The 14,859-nt window shown below is 35.0% G+C and overlaps 1 protein-coding gene across 1 annotated transcript; it reads left to right on the top strand.

Annotated features, from left to right (window-relative positions):
• Positions 1-3,661: 3,661 nt before the first annotated feature.
• On the top strand, positions 3,662-12,454 carry LOC111375815 (serine/threonine-protein kinase PBL27-like). The gene is made up of 5 exons (XM_022998719.1): positions 3,662-4,198; positions 4,948-5,144; positions 5,282-5,471; positions 11,084-11,475; positions 11,608-12,454. The coding sequence occupies exons 1-5, from the start codon at positions 4,060-4,062 to the stop codon at positions 12,259-12,261; spliced, it is 1,572 nt and encodes a 523-aa protein (XP_022854487.1). The 5' UTR covers positions 3,662-4,059; the 3' UTR covers positions 12,262-12,454.
• The last annotated feature ends 2,405 nt before the right edge of the window (positions 12,455-14,859 follow it).

Below are 14,859 nucleotides of genomic sequence, written 5' to 3'. Positions count from 1 at the left end.
TAGAAATGCTTTATTTGGTTATTAAAGAGATTTTAGATAAAATTGCCATAAGATACTTCCATCATATAGTTCTTCTATATAAAATAGAAGCAATACCAAAAATCCTATTAAACAAACCCATATTTATTTTAAAAATATGAAAATTAAGATTTTAATGTGAAATATATTGTTCAAGATATTTTGTCGTGGCCTCGATAAATGAAATAAGAAAACAAAGACTCTTGAAAATTTCTTCCTTTATAACTTGAAAATCGTATTTGCTCCATTATGACTAATTTTGAAACATTTTGCAAAATACTCTTTTATAGTCTACTAACAACATTTTCTCCCTACGAAGTAATTATTTTTTCCCTTAATCTAAACAGTTAATGCAATTATATACCCTTAGGACTGAATTAGCAAGCTGTTAAGTTTAAAAGGTATACACACATTTCCAGCTCTATATGATTCTTATTTATACAAACATAAATTTCATGGTATATATTGATTTATTAGTCATACGGCTCCGTCCCGGAATCAGGACCTTCCCTTTCCTTTGACCAACGGGTCCTCAAACCAACCTGTCCTCCCTTTCTAGGTAAGCGGTTTTTTTCATTCATTGATTGATTCTCTTTTTTCATTTTCGGGTTCATGAGCTTCATTCTAGAGCTTTTAGCCGAGTGGTAAGAAGCAAATTCGAAGGGTATTTTATTTTATTTTATTTTATTTTTTGCTTTGCTTTATTCACGTCCTTTTGTACAATAAAAACAATTGTTTGTTGACATCATTTTCTTATAACGAGCAGTTACATCGATTCATTCATCAGCATTATAGTCTACAACAATATATGGTAGATGTACCAAAAAAATTTATTGTCAATTTAATTTTATCCTGTTTACATGGGTAGATGCAATAATAATGGAGGTATTACTCAAGAAATTAGGATTTGTTTGGTAGAACCTTTGAAAAGTCAAAAATTACTTTTGAAATTAAGTAGTTTTTAACAATTTGAATAATTTTTTGATATTATTTTATCTGACTCAAAGACATTCTAGAGAAATATGATCTATAATAACTTTTTCAAAAAGTTCTGGTACAAGAAATAAAATCAAAAGCACTATGTAATATGCCCTTGGTACTCTTCACAACAATCTTTTCATCAACATTTATTGTGAAATTTGTACTTCTATGATAATCGATTGTTCGTGATAGATCATATTGATATTCAAACCGTACTATAACATTTAAATTAAGAAAAAAAATACAATTTCATGACTTTTTACTACTCTCAAATTGTTTGTAAATGTAAAATGTAATGTCAGGACGTACATTCATTCATGGATGTCCATAGTCAATAATGGAATTTGATGAATTAAACATAACTTCAAGAAGACAAGTCTTAGATTTACATTTTGTGCAAATGCAATGGTTTTGATAAATTGTCCTGCATAAAATGTTATGGAAAATACCAGAAATTGTATAAACTATTTATTTACTAAAAATATAGCCCCCCGTTTGAACCATATTATTATAAAAATGAGAATGAAAAATATAATCGTTATGGACCCCACATAAGAGATAAAAAGTCAAATATGATGATTTGATATGATGAATAACGATCATATTTTTCATTTTAATGAAAAAATAATGGGGCTCAAACAGGGCCATAATTATGCAATTAACATATTTATTTTTTACACGTATTGAAAGCACACATTTATTTAGTGGCGAAGCCAAGATTTTGATTACATAACACTATGGCATATTTGGCCACAGTCAGCTATGCATCTATAGCTAGAAAAAGAGCAGCATTTGAAAAATGGTAAAGCTGCCTATTTTATTTAGAAAGTTAATTATGAAAGTACAAAAGTAATGAACTTTGATTTAACCATACATAAAATACAATTATAACATAGTAAAAAAAAAAATAGAAAAGAATAATCACCAAATTTTTAAAACAATCAAGTTTTCATTACTATTCTAAAAAGAGTTTTCATTGGACATAACCAATCAAAATGATTGGAAAAATAAGTGGAATCATATACATGCATGTAAATACAAAATAAAACAAACAAACACAAAAATTTCCTAAAGACATAATTATTACCTAAAAAACAAAAAAGAAAAAAGAAAACTCACCGTCATGACCAAAGTCGTCTTATTCAAATATTATGCACAACTTTCTTCATAAATGGTTATTTATTCAACCAAATTCGAAAGTTATTAGAAAATCCCATAATTCGAGAGATGCGTGCTCCCTCCCTCCATTAGCGTATTTAGTTGTTATCTTTGTACTATACTTGTAAAAACATGTGAAGTAACGTCATCAATTATCACGTTTTATAATTGACGCCTGTATTTTTTATGTGCACAATACATAATTAACACGCGTATATAGAGGCATTCGCACAATTCATCGCTCTAATCCACCCTGCCATGCTCAAAAAGATAACATCGCTGATAAGTCATCAATAACTTTTGTTGTTGAACTTGGATCTAAGATAAATTTACAATGTTATATAAAACATTTAGGATAAATAGTTCTGGAATTCCTCAACTATTTTACTAGGTAACAAATTGCCCCCAACTTAACTTTTACTGTAAGCTCATCCTACAATTTAAGCCCTTGTTTGATCCCAATTATCTAAAACTTTTTTTTTCCCAAACTAATTTTCTACTACACATTTAATGAGACATACAACTTTTATTAACTTTTCAACTATACATTTCATAAACTTCTACCAAATCTACTAAAATCTGATTTTTAACCAAACCAAACGAGGGCTAAGTTTGCAACAATGTGTTCTACAACTCACTTGAATAAGCTTAATTTTCACATGTCTAACTCTTTGGAAGATATAATAGATAAATACTAAATTTCATTGCAATTGTGAGTCCTCACACCCAATTGCTACTTCAATATGTAGCTCATGCTCTACTCCATGACCATGTGATGCAATCTTGTCTGTGTGAAAATCCCTTCCTATTACTCTTCGGCCGAAATTCAACCTACCAACTCAAGTTCATATTCTTTTCAATACCACATTCCTTATTCCCTATTTAATAATGTGCAAGTTAAGAAAAACTTCATTTCCTCAGATTAGGGACGTCTCCACAAGGGATATTTGCGAAAGAAAAAGTCCCAATAATCTGACTTGGAGAATAAATCTTTCTCGCCTAATGACCCTCAAGCACTCACGGGCAAATCTAAAATCGGACGATGATGGAAAACAAAATGATATTTTTCTTTTATCTTATTTCTATTGAAATCACAGTATAATCTATCTTTTTAATAAGCAATTACATTTCTAATGATTAAGGCCTGTTTGGATTTGCTAAAATTCGATCTTAATAAAAGATAATGAAACATGTGATTAAAAATGTGTAGATCTATGAAATCTGGTTAAAATTAATTAGTGCTTTCAATTTAGATTTTTATCAATTTTTTAGCTAAATCAGAGAGGAGCTAAGTAAGTGAAGAATCATTAGCTCGAGATCTACAAACTTGAGAATTGAGTTGATAAGAGTGCTTGAGATGATCATTGCAAAAGTCGAAAACTAATGTGCTATATTACAAAAAGTTGAAACCTCTATACCCAAATATTTAGACACGTATTGCACAGTTCCAAGGAGATTATGCAGAAAAGGATTCATATAATTACGCTCTTACTAAATTTAAATCGCCAAAAAGATAAATTTCCTTTTTTTGACTTTTACCACTTACAATTCTCTCTTTCCATGTATAAAAGCAAGCAAACATTCATACAATTACAGGCTACAGATTTTTTATTTTTATTCTTTTATTGCATAATTAATATTTAATGCAAATTATTTCCTTTACCTTCCTCGTATTCTTGATCTTCTTTTGTCTCCAAATTATCAGTGTGTTGATCCGCTGTTGAGCTGATTCGATTCACAAATGGAGATTTCCCAAAGGAAGTTCAAAATTAGGATTTTTATGAGATGGGCTGTCTGCAATAGCTGAAAAAACCCAGTTGGTGGTGAAAAACATTTATATGAACACATAGATAGGTACTGATAGATTGATTGATAATTTTGGGTTCATTTTTTTAATTCGAGATGGGCTGTCTCCCATGCTTTGGATCGTCAGAGAAGGAACAAAATAATGTCAATGCTGTAAAAGAAGTGGCGAAAAAGGAGTCGTTTAAAGAAGGTTCTGGAGCTCAGTCTCATAACCATGTGAACCGAACCAGTTCAGGTAATAATTTTAATTTAGGACTTTCCCCCTTCAATTTTGAGGAAAATTGTACTTTCTTGGGTTTTTTGATCCATAATTGTGCTTTGAAATTAGTTCTTTTGTCGTATTTGCTGTAAAAAATATTTTCTTTGTCACGATCTGAACTTCTTTTCTTTCAATTTTAAGGATTTGGGTAATTTTGAGTCTAATAGGACTGGTAGGATTTGATCATAAAGAAACTTTTGGTTGGGGATTGCTTCTAGCTTTTCTGCCGTTTAATATCCAGGAATACTTGGTGTATTTTTAGCTTTTATGTGAATTTTTGCATCTAGTTAGTGATCCTTGAATGCTTCAACTTTGATTAATTTTATGAATTCTAATAAAGCATCACACAAGGAAATGCTGGTAACTGTTTCCCGTTTCATCCTTATTTCATCCTTATTAATTTTTTTTCCCATCTTTGAGTGAATAAGTGCAGATGGTCATATTATTCTCAGAATGCATTCTTCAAATCTGCATTTGTAAGTTAAGGAATGCATCATAAAATGTAGCATCATTGCTATGCGATATGAAATTATTTCTGCAGCAGTGGAGTGGGATTTTAACGAATTAAAATAGTGAGAATTATTTAGAAGGAAAAACTCCCCTCAGATGGTTAGAGTTGTAGATTGTTTTTACAATTGTGTTAGATTTAGATGTGTTGATCATTTACAGCTTCCTGTTCACTGTTTTCTTTTTAATTATCCTGTCTAAATCTTTTGGCATTCCAGATAAATCAAAATCTCGGAGTGGTAATGATCCCAAGAAGGAAGCAGCATCTCCTAAAGAGCCTCTGGCATATATAGCTGCGCAAACATTTACATTTCGTGAGCTTGCATCTGCAACTCAGAACTTTAGACCAGAGTGTTTGCTGGGTGAAGGTGGGTTTGGACATGTTTACAAAGGTCAATTGGAAAGCACGGGACAGGTAGGTCATCCTTGATTATGAGTCAACTGATCAAAGTGGAAGATGAATGCCTTCCGCGCTTTATGTTGTCTTGGAATTTTTGTCAATATGTTTAATCTTCCTTCAATAACTTCTATTGCCATCGGTTATGTGTGCAGGTGGTTGCTGTTAAACAGCTTGATCGAAATGGTCTCCAAGGGAATAGAGAGTTTTTGGTGGAGGTTCTCATGCTTAGCCTCTTACACCATCCGAATCTTGTCAACTTGATAGGATATTGTGCTGATGGAGATCAACGGCTTCTCGTTTACGAGTATATGCCATTGGGATCTCTAGAAGACCATTTACATGGTTAGTTTTGCCCAGCCAAAAAAACTTTTCTGTATTATCTATGATCATCTACCTCCTTCCGATATTGATGGAAAACCATAGAAGAGAGAAGCAAAATTTGCATAATAATATGGCTTGCATTTTTTGGTAGGTTGAGCTGGTTCGTCCCATCCACAAATAGACAAGGCCCCCATTCTGCACAATAGTTTCTTCTTTCTTTTTATTTTTGTTTATTTTTTGAAAAAAAAATGAATTGAAAAAGAGCCTGCATGAGCCTTAGGCTTGGAGAGATAGGTATGGCACAGGCCATGTCAGGCCTAGGAAGCTCTGCCCATTTTGACACCTCAAGCCAAGGGTCCTTATCCTTCGGTTTTAGTTATAGATGAGCTTGCAAAACGTATACAAGATAAGCTCTCTCAATATGTAATATATGTTGATGACATAATTCATAATATTATGATTGTGAAATTAGAACTTTCATAGAGCTCTTGGAATCTAAAAGTATAAGGTTATATAGAAGCAGAAGAGAATACATAGATCATTCTTTTAGGTGTAATAGGATAAAACAACAACAGTGGAGATACTAAGATAATCGTGCTGTCCTAGAGAAGGAGAGTTTTAGCTATTTAAGTTTGAATATTTACTAGGAAATAGGAAGTGAAGGCGGTGTAATTCAAAAGACTAGAACAAGTTGGGAGAAATGGAGAAGTAAGAATGATATTCCTTGTAATTCTTTACATGCTCAATGGAGAAAAGAAATCTGGAGGGCTGAAGAGTGGTGATGAAGTGAGCTCATCTGCAGCGGATTATATATTTGTGCCAGCTCATTTGTAGTTTGTTAAGGGGTATTGTGGGGAATCAGTGACCCAAACTAGATAGGGGTGGGGGGTATTCTGCTGGGATCTATCAAGAAATTGAGTGGGGATTAGGGAGAGAAACTAAAGCCTCTCGAATGCTTAGCATGTCATTGTAAAATTTTCTGCTTTCTTCTTTCAGTATTTGTACGAGTACAGATATAATTTCTGTTGTTCAATAAATACCAATTGCAATATCTCTTCACTACAATTTGGTTACTGCTGCATATTCCATTGCAATTCATTCCTTCTATAACAAAAATGATACAAGTTTCCTGTCACAGAAGTGCCAATGGTTATTGGATTAGCTGTACATTAGGGGCATTTAGTAGTTATAAGATTTACATAAGATAAATGTGCCATAAGTGAAGATGTTTAAGATAGATATACAGCCATACTTGTGAATGGATAAAATAATAGAATTTATCCAACTAGTGGAGATGCCACCTATTGATGGTAGAATGATGCAGACGGTGAAGACTTAGATGGGGCATACTCACATAGAACTTAAAAAAGCTTTCATCTATAGGAGCGATATGAGCTCAGTAGACTTGGTTAAAAGATGTATTGGTAGACCACAATTAACAAGGGTTGATGTGGTTGCCAAATATTTGATCTCATTGTACTTGTAATGGATTATATTTTTGGCATATTGGTTGTTTTATTTTGAGAACGACATAACAGTTACTATACAACATACACATACCTATATTTACCTTGTTGTATATTGTCTATGAAATTACTGCTCATATATAGTATTTGAGTTGACTTAAAATTATTACTGAAAGAGTAAAATTAGTTTATGGTTTGTAAGCATTAGTACTTTTTTAAAGATGTGCGAAATTCCATTTGGTAAACATTTGTACTTAGAAATAAAGAATGTCAAATGATCAAATGGACATAATTAAGGTGGAGATGTCCATAGCCACATTTTGCTAGCAAGTTCCCATGGTGTGTGGGTGCAAATCATTCTAACTGAATGCTATGGAGAAGGTTGGTGGATGCAGTTCAAAGTCCTCTCACCAGGATATGGACTTGAAGGAGTGTCATATGCAGAAAATATGGAGCGACTTTTTTTGTAAATAAAATGGTGGGATAAGAGAAGTTTTAGACTTCCGAGCAGGCGAGAATACCTCCATGTCCAGCAACTGCTGCAGGTGGCTATATTCTAGTAATAATAGTAACAGTTGTGTTGGGCAAATCCCTCAGAATATTCTGGCATCATCATGGATAAGTTTCTTGCTTGAACTTGACACCAGTATGGCAATATCATATGATCTCTTTTCTCATATGGTGTTCCTGGCATTACCGGATTACGAATGATACTAGATCATTTGAAAAGTTAAAGGGGAAAAAATGTGAGAGTCCCGAGGACATTGCTTTGCAGCTTTGGTGGTTGATAGAATCTTAGAAATGAAGTACTCCCAAGTGCTGCATGGAATTTTGTAGAAAAGGTTTTTGAACCCATAATTTCAAATGTTAAACCAAAAATGGAGAAAGGACCATGCCGTCAAGCTAGTGTGCATCAGGAATGACACTATTAATCATGCAAATCATGCTAACTGATTGCTGTGGAGAAGGTGGATGAGGGCTGTTTGAAGGCCTCTTACTGGGCTACCGTTTTTCAAAGAGGGTCAGCTATTGAGAATATAAAGGGACTTATTTGTTATATAAAATGGTGGGATCAGAAAAGTTTTTGACCTCCAAGCAGGGACAATACCTCCACCTCCAGTAATGGCTGCTGCGGGTGGCTATGGGAGACTGTAGGATTGCTTATTCTAGTAATAATAGTAACAGTTACGTATGGTTGTACCTCTCAACACATTCTAACATTATCATTGATATCTTGCTTGAATTTGACTACCAGTATCATTTGATCCCTTCTCTCTCGTGTTGTTCCTGATAAGAGAGGACTATGTAAGATTACAAGTCCATTTGAAGAGTTGAAGAGGATAAAATAAGAGAGTTCGCATGACCTTGGTTTGCAGTAATAGAATCTTAGAAATGAGTGCTTCTAGGTGCATTGAATGGATTTTTCATTCAGAAAAGGTTTCCGAACCCAGAACTCATAATTTCAAATGTTACCAAAAACGAAGAAAGAATAAACTTAATTTCCAAATCCAAATTAATAACATGCAACTAGTTGTATGGATGCTCATTGCTAGAATTTAGCAACTCATATGCTATATGCGGAATGTGAATTTGGTGATCATGCTGTCAAGCTAGTGTGTGTCAGAAAGGACATCATTAATCATGCAAGGAGAAATATTAAACCAAAATATTGAACCAAACTTCTGTTGAAGTGGTCCATATTCCTCCCTCCTATATCCTTGGTTTGGGGCTCGACCGAACCTTTTCCCCTCAAATTTTTGAAAACTTTGCGTTGTGCAAGTCTTTTACTCCAACTGTCACTGACTTTATAATTTTTTCTTTGCTAAGAATAAAGGCAATGATTCTCATCACGTGGCCCTTCTATTGCCATTGAGATTGAGTTGTTAACTTAAGAAGGGCACATTGTTGAGTGCTATATATCATGAAATTAGATTTCGTAGGGACCTTTGTACAGAATAAAATATAAAAAAAATGTACCAGGGGTGAGGGTGGTGATGGGAAGTCATTGGCCATTCACTCGATTTAAAAGCCCTTGCCCTGAGTGTATGTCTTGTTGTTCTCTCTCGAACTAATCGTGAAATACAAGGTAATTTTGACGTGCAGCGCCCTGCCTCACTATAGAGTTAGAGATTGGCTAATACACTTTTATTTGGATCTTCTTAACACATTATAGAACTTAACTCGTGAATTCTGATTCGATAAGTGACCTTTCACCGAGAACGGGGAAAAAGCTTATGACTTGTCTAAGCTAGAGCTTATTTAAATTCCTTGTAGCCCAAAGCTAATATTTATCTAACTGTGTTACTGTAATATGACTTTATGAGAAACCACTGTTTGTTTATAGTGGGAAAGAATCTCCGGAAACATTTAGCATGGATTCAAATTCAATATATACATAACTTATCAACTCAGAAAGATTGTAAAGTACAATTTAAATACAATTCTTTTGAGACGTGGACCTCTGATATTGTGCTTCCATTTGTCCTTCTATTCTGTGACTTTTTGACGTGTGTGCTTATCGACCATGCTATAAGCAAGATTCTATCATTAAGCCTTGAAGTGAATAGATTCTCCCACGTTTCTTTAAAAAGAAGCTTAAGAAATGCTATCATACTTGTTATATTATGCCTGTTCGTTTCTAGCTGTTAGCCTGAGCTTCCTCCTGTAATATAGAAATGTTACTAGAACATCTTGATTTGTCCCATCATTAGGATGCTAGTAGTTGGAAATTAAGTGCGTATGCATTTCTCCATGTGTATTTAAGAAAATAATTGTATAAATATTGTAGCTAGTCCTTGGATCTTCCTGCTTGTTAAAGGATGATGAAATGGCTTAGAATACAGCCTCATTCACATCGTTCTATGTACTTATCTTAAATGGCAGGACAACAGTAAGATCGACAGAGGACCATTAGCTTTTTCATTGTTTAGGTTTGTGCTTGATTTCATGATTTTGAGCTATTTTTGAATTTGAGGTGTCTAACTAGTGCTGCTAACTTCTGCAAACTTTGTGCTAGTTTGTACATTGTTATTCGTTCTTCGAAAAATAGAAGTATAAGCCTTCCGTTTGGCAAATTTATAAATTGTTTATAATGAGGAATAGTAAGAAATAGTAATGGTCCCATGAAATTTGTGGATAATAATTAGCACTTGCTTATTAGTATTTTTTTAGGAGGAATACTTTTGGGTCCCACAAAATATGCGATAATAAATGAATAGTGTTTTTGAATGTGGTTGAAATTAATGTTTGAATTTGACTGAATTTATAATTTATAAATTGTGTCCAAATGATGGCTTACTCTATCAACATTTAGGGCTGCATAATTAGAATTATTATTAACTTAATGATAGCTGCAAGCAGTAAAGTTCTGGCAGGATTATTGGGAAGATTGGATACTACCTAACATTATTAGCGAAGATTAAAGAAACAAAATTAAAATCTCCTGTCCTATCCAATATTCCATCCTACACATACACTGGAAACTTAATAGTCTATGAAGGATCTGTGGTATAAGAATCTTCACTTTGTACCTTGTAGAGATTGTTATAGACCATAACAGTTATAGCTAGCCCCCAGTACCTTTTCTACTTCTTTAAACAGCAGAAAATTTAACTTGTAAAAAGTCTTGATTCTCCGCTGATGACATGATAAAATTAGAGTTGACATAGAAAGTTGAAGTATTTCTTGGAGTGAGAGGAAGGATGCCTAAATTTTAACAACCACTTATTAGGGGATCAAACATTATTCTTCTGATATTATTTCGTCACGCGATTAATAAAAATAAATAAATCGCTTCATTTATTTAATCAGTTTTGGACCCTCTTTCCTGTTTGATGATATTTGACAACACCAAGACAGTGTGGAATGAATATGAAAACGATGGGATGCAGTTGGAGTATATCACAGGCTAATCCTTTAGTCAGGCTGAGACCGAATCTTCCTCTGATTTCTAAGTTTGAGCCTGGGTTTTATACATAGACCAAAACTGGATTAATATTGTGCTTGGAAGTTTCCGTAGTTTAATAATTGAGAAGATATCTATTGGAAATAAAAATGCAAGTGTAAAACAATAATCTGTTGTGGTCTTTGCCCTTTTTTGTTTGAAAAGAGTAATTGAATGACGATTTTGTAGACCTACCCGATTACTGACATGGTATCTACGTGCAGATCTTCTGCCGGAAAAGAAACCTCTGGATTGGAATACAAGAATGAAGATAGCTGCTGGCGCAGCGAAGGGATTAGAATATTTGCATGATAAAGCCAACCCTCCTGTGATATACAGAGACTTGAAATCGTCCAATATACTTCTCGACGAGGGATATTTCCCCAAGTTGTCAGATTTTGGGCTTGCAAAACTGGGTCCCGTTGGTGATAAAACTCACGTTTCTACAAGGGTGATGGGGACGTATGGTTATTGTGCTCCAGAATATGCTATGACTGGTCAACTCACTTTGAAATCTGATGTTTACAGTTTCGGAGTTGTCTTTCTTGAAATCATCACAGGGCGCAAGGCAATCGATAACAGGCAGGCTCCAGGCGAGCAGAATCTTGTTGCGTGGGTAGGTCGTGTTTTTCTAACGATGTATATATGGTACTCGACTTGAAATTGCATGATAATTTATTGGACAGCATGTTGATGACGTCGATTGATGTCTCCTTTTCTTTCATTCGTTTTGTGTAAATTGATGCAGGCAAGACCACTTTTCAGGGATCGAATGAAGTTTCCGAAGATGGCCGATCCTCGACTGCAAGGCCATTATCCTATACGTGGACTTTATCAGGCACTAGCAGTGGCTGCCATGTGCCTACAAGAGCAAGCTGCCACACGACCCCTAATTGGAGATGTGGTGACTGCTTTGACATATCTAGCATCCCAAACATATGACCCTAATGATCCTTCTTCCCAGAGCAATAGAATTGATGCATCCACTCTGAGGCATCGGGATGCACGAAGAAACATGTCTATTGGAACTGATACCCTGGACGAGTCTGGACGCAGGAGCCACCATGGTTCCCCTTCTGTCAACAAGAATTCGCCGGATTTCAGGAAGAGAGACTCTTTCAAGGAGTTCAATAATGGAGAGTTGCGGAGGATTGAAACTGGTGGCGGTTCTGGCCGGAAATGGGGTTTAGACGAGCCAGAGCGTCCTGATTCTGAAAGAGACACGCCTGTTAGTGCAGGTAGAGGTAGAGAAACTCCAAGGAACCGGGACCTAGACAAAGAACGAGCAGTTGCTGATGCAAAAGTGTGGGGTGAGAATTGGAGAGGACGAAAGAGGGCAAATGGCGGTGTTAGTTTTGACTGTACAAATGATTCGTTGCCCAATGTATCACTGTTATGCTAGGAGAAGTGTATCTTTCCTCCGTATATAGTCTTGTGTAAGAGAGCCTCAAGTTGGTTTTCCTTGGGGCTTACATTGGTTCATTTTATATTGTAGAGCTAAATGTGAAAGGATTTCTGAGTCATTTTGTTTTGCTTATAGAAAAAGGTTTGATCTTCACATAGCTAAAATCAATAAATCAGACCCCTCTCGCCTACTCCACGTGCAGAATATGCACTGTATTTATTTTGGCTCGATATGCTTATGATTATGTTACATGTACATAATAGTTTACATTCACATGATGTGGTGATATATGATGGGGTTAGAACTTTCTCAAAAAGATAAAAATTAAAATTAAAATTAAAAAAAATTCCCATTCTTTTTTGACACTTCAACTGTATGTAAATCATTATATAACTACATTAAATACAAGTAATATTATTTATATGCCAATATTATATATCAAACACAAACTAAGCATCGTCAGAAATTCATTCGTTCAATTCTCCAAACAATACGACAACGCTTAACCTGGCGAGCTATACTTACAATCTTAACCTATTTGTATTAAACGGTGTTGTATGATTTCTACTCGATCGAACTATCTAGAACTGTTACCTACAAACCAGGCAAATTCTACAAGCACTCCTCTCTCTGAACCAATTCTGCAACATAACTGGTGAGAACAGAATTTACCAAGAAATATGTACACAGTACCAATAAATCCCTCATTACTATTATATTAAAACTGTAATTTTTGCCAATCGGGTACATATTAAACAGCCCTTGATGGGGATATTTAAAGCATCCTCTCTGCTCATCCGAATAGATATTCTATAGCTTAGACAACACAGCCTGTGCTACATGTATTCAATAATTTATACTAGTTAATATCTGAATAGTACACTCAATGATCCACCAAATAGTCCTGCATCATTTCTTCTTTCCCTGTCAAAAGATCGAAGCTCGGTTTACCCCACAGACAAAAAAGCAGCTAAAAGAGCGAAATAGAAAACCATATCCACAAGAACATACCGAGTTCAACTCACACAGTCATTCGCTGATGATTGCTGGTGCTTTTTCAAGGTTGAAGGGGGCCTCTTGCCTCTCGGCAGCTTGTCTGGCCATGGCACGCTTAGATGGCATCACATTTTGTTGGGAACAAAAAATTTAAAAAGGTTATTTAAAAGCTAAAAATACTAGGAATTAAGGAGAAGTCATGGGCTTCACGCAAAGCCTAATATGCTTATGCGACAGAGGATTGAGTAAGATGATCAACCTACCTTAGCCAGTTTTTTCTCTTCTAAAGCACGTCTCTCTATCTCATCATTTTCATGGTTTTCCCTCTCCACTAACCTAATAAGCGTATCACATCTTCTTGCAAGTTCTTGTGTTGTACAAGACTTTTCAAACCAATCAAAACCGAACAATGGCGACATACGGAAAGCTGCCTTCAGCTCATCCCAGTTACCATACCCGACCTTGTGAACCATGCATATCTGTGAGAGGCAATGACGTAAGACAGAGCAAGGTGATTTTCACATCATTAAAAAGGGAAGAAAATCGATACAAATTAAAAGAGCTTAATGTGATTGGAAGTCTCACCATGAAACGATCACATTCTTCATTGTATAACTTCCCTTTGTTCTGGCCGTACATGTATCACGTATAAACTAAAAGCACCGTTTCTATGTTTCTCCGTCCCTCGAACATCCTCCCAAATAAATGAATAAGCAAAACACAAAAAGAGTGATCGTACTTCACTCTCCTTACTTCTCTGACAATTGGAATAAGTAAACAATTTCTCAAAGCATCATCACTGAGAAACTTGTAAGTATTATGCCCTAGGTCCAATCGACTTTGGATATAAATACTTTTATATATAATTAATGTAATTAAATGGCAGATCTATTATTTAATTAATAGACAATTAAATAAATAATAGAGTCCGTAAATTCAAATATTTGTAATTTATTAATCACAAGGAGTTGTGATTGTGAGATACAAATTACATCTGATTGAATCTTAAATCATCCGTGGTCGTAAGTAATAACGAGATACGGATATCGTTATTACGGATAGACCATCACGTGTGGCATTTCTTACTTGTGAAGTAAGTAGCTGATCTCACAAGTTAAAGTGTGGTGACACTTAAATGAACACGTGGATGTTTGTTATAGAACAAAACATTGGAGACCCGTCGAGAGATTCCACATGGATAACTATCTGAGTGTCGGTGGTTAATCTCTAACGTTCGGTAGTGAAATTGGTCCTTTGACTTGAGGTCGTCATGGTACCTTATATGAGGACAGTCATACTTTGGCGGTGTTGGATGTTGCTCTGAAAAGGGCCGCTAATACGACATCGTTCGGGTACGTCAAGAATCGTATGAAGGTTGTGATTGATCAATAAAGGATTCGTCACTCTTAGATAGTAGGAGATTATGATCTGCGTTTCATTCAATTAAGTCAATGATGAAATCCTTGGCCAAGGTGTACACATAAGTCGAAAAGGAGTTTTCGATTTATATTGACTTAATAGTGGAGTGAAAGACATGATCGAGATTGACACAACTCCATATCTCGTAATTGATCGGATCATACTGACGAAGGGATTATA

The sequence above is a fragment of the Olea europaea genome, unplaced genomic scaffold (genome assembly GCF_002742605.1).
Source record: "Olea europaea var. sylvestris unplaced genomic scaffold, O_europaea_v1 scaffold1416, whole genome shotgun sequence".
NCBI classification, from domain to species: Eukaryota; Viridiplantae; Streptophyta; class Magnoliopsida; order Lamiales; family Oleaceae; genus Olea; species Olea europaea.
Note: the sequence above shows the minus strand (reverse complement) of the source record. Positions and strands in the feature narration are given on the sequence as shown.

What these genes read in the sequence shown, in the direction of transcription:
- LOC111375815 (XM_022998719.1), top strand. Translation starts at nt 4,060, where the DNA reads ATGGGCTGTCTCCCATGCTTTGGATCGTCAGAGAAGGAACAAAATAAT. An exon ending in TGTGAACCGAACCAGTTCAG is followed by an intron (nt 4,199 to 4,947) that starts GTAATAATTTTA and finishes TTGGCATTCCAG; the next exon opens with ATAAATCAAAATCTCGGAGT. An exon ending in TCTAGAAGACCATTTACATG is followed by an intron (nt 5,472 to 11,083) that starts GTTAGTTTTGCC and finishes ATCTACGTGCAG; the next exon opens with ATCTTCTGCCGGAAAAGAAA.